Source organism: Eucalyptus grandis, chromosome 4 (genome assembly GCF_016545825.1).
Source record: "Eucalyptus grandis isolate ANBG69807.140 chromosome 4, ASM1654582v1, whole genome shotgun sequence".
Classification (NCBI taxonomy): Eukaryota; Viridiplantae; Streptophyta; class Magnoliopsida; order Myrtales; family Myrtaceae; genus Eucalyptus; species Eucalyptus grandis.
Genome location: NC_052615.1, coordinates 33,746,036 through 33,759,623, shown reverse-complemented (window position 1 = coordinate 33,759,623; position 13,588 = coordinate 33,746,036). Strand labels below are relative to the sequence as shown.

Here is a 13,588-nt window from a genome sequence, read left to right as displayed (position 1 = left end):
TTCAATATGATCCAAAAGAATCTCATCTAAGTGTTACAAAACACATCCTCAAATACGTTGCAACTATCTCAAAGTTAGGTCTGTGGTATCCCAAAGAAGGAGACTTTACTCTCCTCGGATATTCAGATGCAGATCTAGCAGGTTGTAGAGTTGATAGAAATAGTACTTCCGGTACTTGTCAATTGTTGGAAAACATGACAGTATCATAGTTCTTAAGAAAGCAAAGTATTATAGCTCTTTCAATAGTAGAAGCAGAGTATGTGGCTCTTGGAAGTTGCTATTCTCAAATCTTATGGATAAAACAGCAACCGAGAGACTTTGGAATCGAAGATTCATGCATTGAGATCAAATGTGACAACATCAGTGCAATTAATCTCACAAAGAATCCAATCCTTCATTTAAGAGCGAAGCACATAGAGATTAGACATCACTTTATTAGAGATCATGTTCAAAATGGAGAAGTGATGATTCAATTCATTGATTTAAAGAATCAACTGGCGAACATATTTACAAAGCCACTGGATAAAAGCCTATTTGAGTCTTTTCGCACCAGACTGAACATCATATCTTTTATTCACTAGAGTCTGAAGGTGCTTAGACTTAGAAGATCAAGAGTTACGACTGTAAGTTATTTCGGTTTTAGTAATTTAATTCTTGGTTAAAGATTTGAAAATGTATGGTTACTTATTAATCGATAATTGATTGAAATTATCTTTCCAAGTTTTTTTTTTTTTTTTAAATTGTAGCAGTTATTCATTTTTAAAAAGGTAGTTATCAATTTTGAAAAGAGAAGGAGCCCATGGCTGCTGCAATAAAGAGGAAGAGAATTCTCATTTTGCAGGATGAAGAGGATGATGATGAAATGACTCTTTCAGCCTTAAGAAATTTGAAGAGTTTTGTCAGCTTTCAAGAGACACGAGAAGAGACAAAGAAGGAAAATAAAGAACATAGGATGACAGAGGAAGAAAGAAGAGAAGAGGAAGAAGAGGAGAGGAAGAAGAAGCAGAAAGAAGAGAAGAAAGAGGACAAGAAGGAGAAGAAGAGAGAGACCAGTGTCATGAAGACTCTTTTGAGCCAACTTTGACTGTCTCATTGTCTAGTGATTATGAGATGGCAGGAACTGGAACTGCTGACGCGCATCACTTTGAAACTGAAGTTGATCAAGAAGAAACTTACCTACTCCACCTGAAGGCAACCGAACAGGGGGAGCTGTTGGACAACAATGTATTTCTTCACCTATCTTTACTAGTGATGTGAGTCGTTCTGCAGTAGATCTAGAGGATGTGTATGCCTCTCATTATCTAGAAGTATCCACTCATAGTTATGGTGGACAATCTGCTGAAATTCCATCAATTCTCAAAACCCTTGGAATCGACTCAGCTGGACCTAGTGCTACAACATAACAAACATCAGACTTTTTGAGACTACTAGAGATTCTATTGGATGTAATGAAGCAGCAATATCCTATGGGGTATGAGATGTAGGATCTCAAGAACGCTTTCATAGCCACTTTAGTGTCTTTGCACGAAGTGTAGCAGAGTGAAGATTTCCAACAATCTCCCCATTTTTGAAGAATCAAGTGTAGTCTACTGTGCAGGGTGAAGATTTAGAGTTTTGCAAGGCTTGAGAAGACAATGAATTCTATGGGAGAGTTCAAGCTTGTTCGCCTTCCAGAACAGCCATGATTCTAATTCTATTTTTAACAACTCTTTATTTGCTCTCCACTTTTTGCTGTTGACAAAAAAGGGGGAGAAGTTTGATGCAGATTTGATTTGACTTTGGTCTTGTGAGATATCTTGGTTTGCTTAAGTGTTGTTTTGCAGGACAAAAGTGTTCAAATTTGCAGGAAAGTTTTGTCACCATAAAAAATGGGGAGTTTGTTGGAGAAAACTTCCTTATTTGTTTTGAAGTTGACAAAACGTTTCTATCAGTCTAGTTTGAAGACTTGCAGACTCTATAGTCAAAGTCTGAAGACCTCCAAACTCAAGATTTAAAGTCTACCCTCACTAATAGTTTCCAGACCCACGAAGAAGACTTGTCTAGATGTGAGTATATCTTTGAGAATTTGGTTCGTACGGTTGAAGAAGATCCCACGGCTGGAGATAGCATCTTGTGATCAATTATTCTAATTGAAATCAATTTGGATAATTAGATCTGTTGATTGGCGAAGTATACTTGAAAGGTTCTACTTATGGAAACCTAGATCCTGATTGTATGGGCAAGCAGAATTGGTGGGCTATCATCACATTCCTTAAATAACTTGAGATCTTCCTAATTGATTCTATTCAACGGGTAGATTGGAAGAACTCCTTTGGAAGGTGACAATAGTTATAAAGGCACGGTGGAGTGTATAAGGAAGACACTTAAGTTATTCGAGTGTGTGCATGAAAGAAAAATTTCAAAGTCTGAAGCTCCTAGTTCTTTGCTGTTTCAATTGTTTAGCTTAAGTTATACTCAAAAGAGAGATTAAATACTTGTGAGACCTTGAGGAAGTATAGCAGAGTTTTTACACTATGGAATCAAGGACGTGAGACTGTAAAATCTCTTTTGGTTCTTAGTGGAATCCAGACAGTGGGCTGTTAGTGTGAGAGAGTGGATGTAGGCTTGGTTTAAACCGAACCACTATAAACTTTGTGTTTCGATTCTCTTTCCTAATCTCTTTACTTTAATTCGTAGCTTTATATAACTGGTTATAATCTTTTACATCTTCAATCTATTATTCTCAGAAGACGAATTGATTTGTTAAGTTTCGTAAAAACTTCTTTGATCACCTATTCACCCCCCTCTAGGTGCTCTTATTAGCCCTATCAGCAACAACTTACTCTTGTGGTGATGATGCGGTGATTATGGATGGATAATTGTTTAAATCTTGATATTTGTCTTATCTCTTCAAGATTAACATGTTTTCTGTGGTTGCAGAATCAATGCTATCTAGATCCTAATCAACTTATTTTTATAAGATATCATGTATTGCTTAAGAGTTGTTTTGCAGGTCAAAAGTTCTTAAAAATTTGTAGGAAAGTTTTGTCACTATAAAAAAGTGGGAGATTGTTGGAAAAATAACTCTTTTATTTTTTAAAGTTAACAAAACTTTCCAAAGTCTAGTTTGAAGACTTCTAGACTTTAGTGTCAAAGTCTCGAAGACCGTCGACTTTAGGTTCAAAGTTTGTTGACACCGACAAATTCCAGACTAAACACTACTGAAGAATGAAGACTTATCTAGACGCAAGATTATCTTTATTTTTTCAATAGTTCGATTCGTATGGTTTATGGATGGCTTTTCCGGTTGGATATAGCACCTACATATTTGACTATCTTTATTGGAATCAATTCCGATAATCAAATCTTTTGGAAGGCAAGTAAACTTAGAAAGTTTTACTTATGGAAATCAAGATCTTAATTGTATGAGCGAACATGATTGACGGGCTTTCAACACAAATCATCAAACAACTCGAGATCTCTTTGATTGATTCTATCTAATGGGTAGATTGGAAGAACTCCTTTGGAAACCGCCAACGGTCGAGAAGGCATGAAGGGGTATTTAAGGTAAATTCTCCAGTTGTTTGATAGAGTGCATGAAAGAAAAATTTCGAAATCTGAAGCTTCCTTGTTCCTTGCTATTTCATTCATTTAGCTGAAATTTGTACTCAAAAGAGAGAAGAACTCATAACGTGACTTCGTGAAGAGAAGCAAACTCTTCACTGAGAAGTTTAGATCATCAAGCTATAAAATCTCTTTTGTTTCTTACTGGAATCTAGACTAGCTGTCGGCGTGGGAGAGTGGATGTAGGCTTGATCTAAGCCGAATAACTATAAACCTTGTGTTCTTATTCTCTTCCATGAACTCCTTTATTTTGTTTAAAGTTTTATCTAACTGCTAAATTCTGAATTTTTTCATAGTCTGTCATTTTCTAAAAGTAAATTATTTCCATTGAGCCTTGCGAAATTTTTTGTTCACACCTATTCACCCCCCTCTAGTTGTTGTTACTAGCCCTTTCAGCATCGGTGGATGTCGTCGCAAGCCACTATTTAGACGTAAATCTCGGGGGAGACTAGCCCTACATCCCACCGCTAGGGCCCCCCACTTCAATCGCGATAGCAACACGATGATTCGAACTCTTGACCACAGCGTTGCAGGAGATAACGAACACCAATGCTGTGACAGTCTGATTTTCCGCTTTTGTTTTCAATTAAATAAATCGGGCATTTCGTTGACGTGCTTATATCGCTATTTTCTAAACTAATCACTCATGAGATAACTTGATTAATCGGGAAAGTTATTAAAGGATTTTGATGCAACAGACTTGAGAATTCGACCAGGAATCGACCGCTCGATCGTGTTAGTCTACAAGGATCAGTTCGGCACAGTCGAAAATCTATCAGAAATCGGAAATAGGTTGATTCGATAGAGATAAAATTAGGCTTGAGTGATTCCAACTAATTACAAATTTCTCGTCGATCGGCACTAAACCGAATTTATGTTGTTTTGGTACCTTGTGCTCGTAATTGAAACCTCGAGATTTTTCATGACAATCGAGAGTCGTCAATGCATCGAAGATGTACATTGTGGCTTGGGAATAATTGACCATGGGTCAGTTGCACCGAAAATTCCTAAAAACTAACCGATAATTTAGGTTGCGCTAAAATCACATTTGACTGAAATTAACCGAGGAAATAATGTCGATTACAGAAATTAAGAATTGTCACGTGTCACAATTCATCCCAAGGACATTGTTGCATCTTCTCAAAATTTATTGATGATGGGAATTGTTCACGAAATGTGCAAGATTAGCAAATTAAAGAGCAAGGGAATTGCCACATTTTAAGTAGGATTTTAAGGCCTCTAATGTGAAGCAATTTAAGAGGTATTATAAGTTGTTACTAATGGACTTGACCCTATTGATTAGATGTTAGATTGGTAATTAAAGAAAGAAGAGAAGTCTCCTCAAAAGGAAATTCGTAGGAATCCTCTCTCCTACAATTTCACCTCAATTTCCTTGGTATTTAATGGAGATGGACTTGGAAAAGAGAGTAGGACCTAAGGTAGTAATGGAGAGCCAATTTTCCATGGAATTTGGGGCCAAAAGCAGAAGGTAAATGCTGAGTAACTTCCAGGCATTTACTCCCCACCTTCCTCCTCTCTTCTTGCCGTAGGAAACCGAAGTGCAGCAGCAAATGGGCTGCTTTCCTTTTACTTTTTCCTTTTCTTTCTTGTTTTTATTTATTTTCTTTCCTTTCTTTTCTCTCAGCCGAAGGGTCTTAGTCTTCTGCTTTACCCTCTTTTCTTTTCTTCCGCACTTATTTCTTCTCCCCTGCTGCCGTGCACCTATCTCTCTCTTTCCCTTATCCAGCCTTACAACAATTTCCTTTCCCTTTCACAGCCATAAAAAGTATTGTCTTCTTCTTATTTAGGTTAGTTTATTTGGCCATTCTTGCTCTCCCTTGGACGACAAAGCAGTGATCGAACAGCAAGGTCTCGAGCGTTCCTCCCTCCTCAAGAAAATCCGGGACTTTGTGTGCTGCTGTGGTGGTTGCTCAGCGACACCTCTAGCCATTGTGCCGGGTCCAAATCATCGTCAAAAACTTCTAGGGCTGTCCTTGTGTTGCCATTCGGCCACAAGTGAGGATCGCCATTAGTTTCTCGGTGGTGAGTTGTCTTCTAAATCTGGACTAGGGGTTGAGTACCTCTATTAGGAATTCGTACAAGTTAGAAAGATATAGATGACGTTATATATGGATGGATGTTGGTTAGGGATGTTAGGAAAGACATAGAAAAGCCTAGATAGGGTTAAGAGAGCAAGACAAACGTTGTGGAGGAAGATTCGGACTAGAATAGTAGCTGATTTCTGAAACAGTTTCCAGGATGTGTGTTTTGCTAATTTCGTAGACAACTGTGTGTTGAGATTTTGAAGGAATTTTATTCTGAAGAAATGTTTTATACATTATAAATAATAACTATATATTTTCTCAGAATTTTTAGAATTTAAAAAGATGACGATTTTCATGACGTCATTATTGAAGCAGTAATTCAGACAGTTCTGTAAACCGTGACCTGTTATAATTCCGAGGGATGTTACTGACTTTTAGAGGTCGAATTTCGAATCGGTTTCTTCATGAAAGTTGTTCTTTATAACTTTTAGTTTAACATACTTGAATTTCAAATCAAACGGACTAGATTTCGACCAAAAAATGAACTGATTTCGATGAGTTAGGCTCTCTGGTACTGGATCCGATTTTTGTGCTGGATAGAAATAATTTCTGGGCCGAATCCAGAGGGATCTGGATCTCGGTGTATTCATGAAAAATGTTTGTTTTTGTGTTTTCAAGCATGTGTCCAAATTTGAGAATTTTTTGAGCTCATACGAGTGGGTTTCTGACTTCGAATTTGGGAGAGCGTAATTGGACTGTTTTCTGTGAATTTGGGTTAGTAAGAGTATATGTTTGTTTTGAAGTATTCTTGCTATGAAATTGCTTAATTGAGACTGTGAATGCTATGTGTAACTGATTATTGAAGTGTGACATTGATCATATGCATTCATGACATGAGATTCCGCCACGAGCCTTTAGGGCCGGGCGATGCTCATTCAGGAATGCCCCACGTCAACGGATGTCGGTCGCAGTGGAGGCTGGACCGATGCTCCTATATGGAATGCCATTTTGATGTAGACGATGCGACGCTCGACGCTGCGAGGCGATGCCCGGTTACGCCGGAAGACTGTCATCTGAGCATTGAAATCATTTGTGACACATGAATGCCCAGTTACGCCGGAAGACTGTCATCTGAGCATTGAAATCATTTGTGACACATGAAATGTCCGGTTATGCCGAAAGACTGTTATCTGAGCATTGAAATCATTTGTGACACATGAAATGCCCGGTTATGCCGGAAGACTATTATCTGAGCATTGAAATCATTTGTGACGCATGAATGGGTGAAAGTGAGAGACCTAATTAAAAGACGGAACTGTGTGGTGCGGTATGGGACGTGCCATAACGGTTTAGTCTGGTAATTGGGGGCCCGGGTAAGTATGTGATATTTATGTCCTTACATATATATGTGTTAAAAGTATTCTGATGATATATGATCTCGATATCTTATGCATGATTTAATTGACACTAACATGTAGGAAAGTACTAGTATTAAGAAAGTGTGAGAAAGGCGATTAGATTGCATGTTGAGTGTACCCTTCTCCTAATCTGGATTTAGGGGATTTACTCGCTAAGATGTGATCTCACCCCTTAGTGGGCTAACATTTTTAGGTCCCTAAATGGAGGAAGGCCAGGTTGTGTACAGTCAGTCACAATAAATGAGGAATAGGACTCTTGCTATCTCCTTCCAAGTGATGACAGGTTTTCCGTCAAGATTGGATGTAGGGTGACGGCTCACTCCCGAAAGATCGAGAAGTATGGTAGTAGTAAATCCCAGTCTTGTTGGTAGAAGCTTAGTTAGTGGGTAATCGAACAGCTTCACTTTTTGTATTAGACTTCGGGGTGTTAAATTGGTCTATAAGTAATGTGATGTTGTAGGTGTGGCTTGTGAAAAATAATATCCTACATTTCTATCCCACTATTTTGTTGTATGGAGATTGTTTTACGTTTTCGCATGTGCAAAAATAATGAATGGGTCGGCAACAGTTCCTGGGATGTCGCAAATTTTAAATCGACCATTGAGGGATGTGCATGTGCCCGTGGTTCGGGTCGTGACAAATGCCGCTGCCCATGGGTGGGTTACTTGCGTTGATTGTTTGTTTGTATTATTTTTCTGAAATCATTGTGCAATTCCTAACACTATAATAGTTATATAATAGTTGAGAAAAAAATGGAAATGACATTATATGTTGCCTACATTTATGGACAAAGCATTTAGAAAAACTAGGTACACGATTAGAAAACGGCAACGAAACGATTCATCAGCTTATTTAATGTCTGACAGATGCGGGGAATAGAAGGATGCTGAATGCTGAGATGTCCTTGAACTTGTTTAGGTATCTAATGGAGCTTTTTCGAATCTGACAAGGCAATTGTCCGAAGGATGTGGCAGTGGTAGATGTGACACTGAGCTCGTCGGATTTACTCTCTCCAGCCTGCATATACACACATGCAGGATTCAATAGTGAGAATATTATGAATGCTCTTACACTTGTGATTTATTGTAGGTCTCGCAGCATCTTGACGTATGAAAAGAATCACCCTAGCTAGTTGAACTTCCTTTAGTGAGTTTAGTACGATATTATAATTTTATTGGAATTTTAACGTTATCCAAGTTTAAGTTGTTTACTTATTCTGAAAGAATGCCATGCCTACATTTGTATATAATTCAAATAAATCTCATGTTTTGGTTGGTTTTCACAAGTATAGTCCGTGCAAACCGAATATTACATTTCCATTTGCACAGACTAATTATGTTCTCTAACATTTCTCCTTTTCCTCGTAAAAAAAAAAAAAACATTTCTCTCTTTTTTCAGATATTGAAAAGTAAAAGGAAATTAAGAAAAAGAGAGAGTAAGAAGTAAGTACTGACTTGTAGTGAAGCAGGAACTGGTGGAGAAAGATGGAGATTTCGAGCTTGGCCAAATCACTTCCTGGGCAGAACCGGCTTCCGGCTCCAAATGGTAGGAAAGCTCCTGCTTTTGCTTTAATGTTCTGAATCCCAAAGACGAACCAAATTATTAAGGAAGTTCATCCTAAGAAAGAGAGAATCCATAATTGAATTTTACCCTTTGACATGATTTCTCTTCTTAACACTTTTTCCTTGATTATGACTATGCTGTTAGACTTCGAATTATATTATTCTCTAAATACCAAAAGCTCTTAAGATATACAAATATCCGCATGTAAAATGGTATATGATATTTTATTATGTTCAGAAACTTTCAAAATTTTCATCAATTTCAAAATTTTAAGAGAAAATCAAAACTAGAAGTAAGAAGTAGATCTTTTTAAGCTCAAGTAATTTGAAAAAGGGTTTATTGCTTTTTCATTTTTGTTGCCAGGGGAATTCTGATTAAGAGAATTGGGTGAGAGAGAGAGAGAGAAGGGGGGGAAGGGAAGGAGGGGGTACTTACTTCCCATCTAGATGGGTCAAATTTCTTTGGGTCCAAATAATTTTCTGGATCCATATGTACTGCCCTTGAACTGACCATGACTTTCCAACCTTTTGGTATGAGATAGCCTGTGACCAATAGTTCCAAACGCCACATTTACATACATTTCACGTAGATAGTTATGTATATATACATTTTCGCCACATATATGTAATTGATATGAATTAAGACCGTGAATAATGGTTAGCAAAAAAAAAAATCCATATTTAGTGAAATTCCTTTTTTTTAACTAGTGACCGATATGAATTAAGACCGTGAATAATGGTTAGCCAAAAAAAAAAAAAAATTCATGTTTAGTGAAGTTCCTTTATACTAACCATTGACGTTCACATCAGCTTTTGCCTCTCGAAAAACTGCAAATGAGAGACTGATTCTACGCAATGTTTCATCAACCACCTGTATATAAGATAAAAGCACATTAGTCTTGGATGTCATGTATCCCATCCACGGTGAGAGGATTTGTGGAGTTATGACATTAAGTACCAATTGACAAAAGTTAATGCTTTTGAATTGTCAGCAGGCTTGCTTGTTGCAGATCATTTTCCGCTTACAACTTTTGAAATTTTGGGACTGTTATTACGTAAGCTCGTAGAACATATCTTTGCATGTCAAAGGTCGTGGGCTCCCATTATACGCGACACTTACCCTTGTAAGATACTGTGATTGCCTAATTTCCTTGAGGGTCAATCCACTCTGTGTAGCTGGTCTCCTGCTGATGATCTCCTCTTGCTCTTCCTGGAGAAAGAAGAAGACCAAATAAAACTTTGGCACCCTTTGGTTAGCTAATCAAATTCTGCGATGGAACCATGACCTTACCCTTGCTTTTTGGAGGATATCAGGATGTTCATGGAGGTAAAGAGCAGCCCACATAGTGCCATGAGCTGAGGTTTCATGGCCAGCAAGCAAGTACATGAGCAATATGTCAATTATGTCCTCCTCCTCCAGTTTCATCTTATCCTCATCTTCAACCTCCATTAGCATATCCAACATGTTCTTCCTCGTGATCGACCCATTCCTTCCCTTCAAAGCCTTCCTCTCATCCACAACAGCTTGGAGGATCTTAATGAGCTCTCTCCTCGCCTAACATTGATTAACATGACAAGTTCGCTTAATGAGAACGTTTTCCATTTCATTGCGGTTTGCAAGGCCAAGGAAACAATCTGATGAATCTCCCGTGTTTTGGCAAAATTACCAAGAGATCTAGTATTTGGTAGAGAAATAAAACTAATAGTGGTAAAAAAGCAATAGTTTTGTGGATGAGATGTTTTTATAATTTAAATAACTGCCACTTTTGTGGAGACAGTAACTAATTGTGGTAAAACTGCAATAATTTTCACCTTGACGCCTCTGTGGAAAGTGAATCCGGGGAAGTTGATAGGTGCGGACTTCATTCCACGAGCCAAGTCACCGTACAAGATCTCCATGGTCTTGAAGTTGAAATCAACCTGATCCAAGCCAAAGAAGATGTTCGTAATGATCTTGAACGTGACCTTCTTCATCCCGGTCAAGAACTCTACCGGCTGGTCCGAACTCGACCACTCTTCCAAGGAAGCCACTATGTTCTCCTCAATCCCGGGGACGTACATCGACAGGGCCTCACTGCCAGTAATGGGAGCAGCTGTGAGCCGCCGGAGCCGTTTGTGCTCAGCGTTGGAGATGCTGTGGAATGATCTCCGGCCAGTTAATACCTTAACCGCTTTAGGGTAACCGAGCTTGAAGTTTTGGTCATCTGTCAATACTCGCCTACATGTCTCGGGTTTGCACACGATTATGCTTGGACTGCCAAACATGTAGGTTTTGTAGATACCTGTGGCTCCAAACCTGTTTTTTCCAGTAGGATTGAATGTTACGTGTTAAGCAATTGCCTAGTGTTAAGGTCCACACCAAATTAAAACATATGTGACAAGTAATCTTTGTCAAGAATTAAAGGAGGTGTACAGAAATTTTTGCCTAGTGAGTCCTACTCTTAACACCTAATCAATAACATATAACTCAGTTCTTTAGGAGGTGTATATAAATCTTTCATCCGCCCGAGAGAAGATTAACAATAATCTAATTGTGCATCAAAGCTCCAAGTTCATCAACTTGAGTTCAGCAGCACTGCAGCTACTGATGGGACCCTCTGTACTTGGTAAATCCTAGTTATCAGTGGGTTCTTTTTCCAGTCAAATTTGGCTAAGGAGTCTTTTGACACGGACAATCATGTCTTTCCACACTTTAGACCGGTTCTTTGTTTTTTCGCCTTTTGGGCCCCTGGACCAAGCAAATTCAAGGGCTTGATCCAAGAAAAGGTTTTCAGTCAGAAGGAAACAACCGCCGTGGAAAATTTTTCCCTACGTTTCAAAAGGGAAAGTTCCCCGTCAAAATTCACTTTTTTACTTTTTCTTTGGCTGAAAACAACGTATGAAGCAAGTGATTTTCGTGGGACACATATGTTCAAGCACCTCAATTTAAAGTCGGCATGACATGAGGCGATAATTGCTATCGGATGATTTTAAGGAATCTGCATAAATTCAAAAATCAAATGCATGGCAACCAAGTACTTTTCACTAAGGCTTACATTGAAGTAATTTCAATCAAGCCTGCCATGCCATCGTAACTAGACCAATGTGTTCCATGCATAGATAAATTGTAATGTTCCATTTCTCTCTAAGTAATGACATTTTTAACTTTATTGAATCACTTTCGATTGATCTAAAAGTCATATAATAAGCACACAGATTATATCTTGTTGTTCTTTCTCATTGATTATGCCATGGATCAAGCAGAATCAGTTTTGGAATTTCAATCAATGCAATCCGCAGATATCACCCCTTAACCCTTGGAAAAGGTACCGTCCTCAAGTATATCTATCTATTTCAATCACTGTTTAGATTACATCGTAGACCACACGACAAGGACCTGTGCATTTTCCGCTTGCAAAAAATAGAAAACTAATACCTAGTAACATTGTTATGATGTTCATGTCACTCAAATAAGCCAGGATACTCTAAAAGGAAAAGGGTAGTGGATGTCCATGACATGTCGTTGATCACTTACACAAGATATGATGATTTTGTTTTCTTTTGTTGCTAAATAGAAGCTAGTGATAGAAAGAAAAGAAGAGAGGTGACGAAGAAGACCTTGAGATGAAGGTAGAGAGGAAAGAGTCAGGATCATCAGATCTGAAGGCTCTCAGGAAGGACCGCATCTTGCCCACCAAAGGCCAACCCATGTCACCAGGTGGAAGAGAGGCTCTCTTCTCTCCCAACCTGCTCACGTATATCCACTCATTCACCCTCTTGAGAACCCCAAAAATGAACCCATATGCAACTATCAATACTGCCAGAGCCACACTCGCAGCAACTTCAAGCTCCATCTCACTATCAATCCACACTCGCAGCAACTTCAAGCTCCTCTCTCTCTCTCTCTCTCTCTCTCTCTCTCTCTCTCTCTCTCTCTCAGGATCTTGTGAGGCTATAGCTTTTTCTTTCACACTTGTGCCTCAATACTTGTAAAGGCAAGCCATATTTATAGTTGCCTGGGCCTTGGTTTTCTTTGGCATTTTGGTGGATAATTTTTAAATAAATTTTCCTATTTTTTTATTCTTGTATTTTTCCTTTTTAATTTGTTCTTTTAGCTAGTGGCCGACCATGGAGAAAGAAAAATAGGAAAACTTGTCTAAAAAGTTCTAAACTTATTGCGTTTTTGCCAATAAGTCCAAAACCTTTAAATTGGGACAGTTACCAAAAAAGTCATAAACTTATTGCAATTGTACTAATTCAGTTCTAATTTTTTTTTTTTGACAATAATGTTAAATCTTTTATAATTATTCCCAACCGAGGCAACAGTCTGCAAATGAAGGATTTTGTTATTATCCTTTTCGTCAACGAAAATATAGTGTTGATAACATTCTTAAACCAGAGGGAACGGGAATAAAAGAATATACACGCCAAACGTAAGAACCACGCTCATATTGATATTTTATGAGTGCTCCTACTAACCAAAAAGTCATCCCTTTTCCATAATTTCTATTATTGCCCCCCCGTCAGTGGAAAACCCTTTTTTCACACAAGCATCATTGATCTCGCGACACATGTGGAGACTCGGCGTCGAGTGTGTGAAGAGGAGCGGCGACGAAGAACGGGTAATTCCCGTCGCTCACGCTAAGCATCTAGAAGAAATTGCACACAACTACTCTAGTAGACCATGAACATCCTGCGGTCCTTATAAGATAAACTGACCAACCACCATAATCAATCGCTTTATTATTTCATTTCCAAAAAGACCGCCTCAATTTTCTAGAAATATCCCACGCATGTGACTTCTTTCATGCACTTATTCATTTTGAACATGGTTTTACTCTTATCAAATGTATTGAAATATAAAATACGGAAATGACAGAATCTTGCAATTTACGTCAACGCGAAATTATTAAAGAAATAAACGAGAAATAATAAGGATACCAGAAATTTACATGATTCGATTTGAGTATTGGTATCTACA

The 13,588-nt window shown here is 38.2% G+C and overlaps 1 protein-coding gene across 1 annotated transcript; it reads right to left on the bottom strand.

Annotated features, from left to right (window-relative positions):
* Positions 1-7,816: 7,816 nt before the first annotated feature.
* Positions 7,817-12,513, bottom strand: LOC104442001 (ent-kaurenoic acid oxidase 2). Its single transcript, XM_039311302.1, has 8 exons — positions 12,226-12,513; positions 10,441-10,924; positions 9,920-10,183; positions 9,749-9,838; positions 9,421-9,499; positions 9,065-9,171; positions 8,521-8,642; positions 7,817-8,083 (listed from the first exon to the last, which is right to left on the bottom strand). Exons 1-8 carry the CDS (start codon positions 12,459-12,461, stop codon positions 7,981-7,983), a joined length of 1,485 nt encoding a protein of 494 aa, XP_039167236.1. The 5' UTR covers positions 12,462-12,513; the 3' UTR covers positions 7,817-7,980.
* Positions 12,514-13,588: the final 1,075 nt, after the last annotated feature.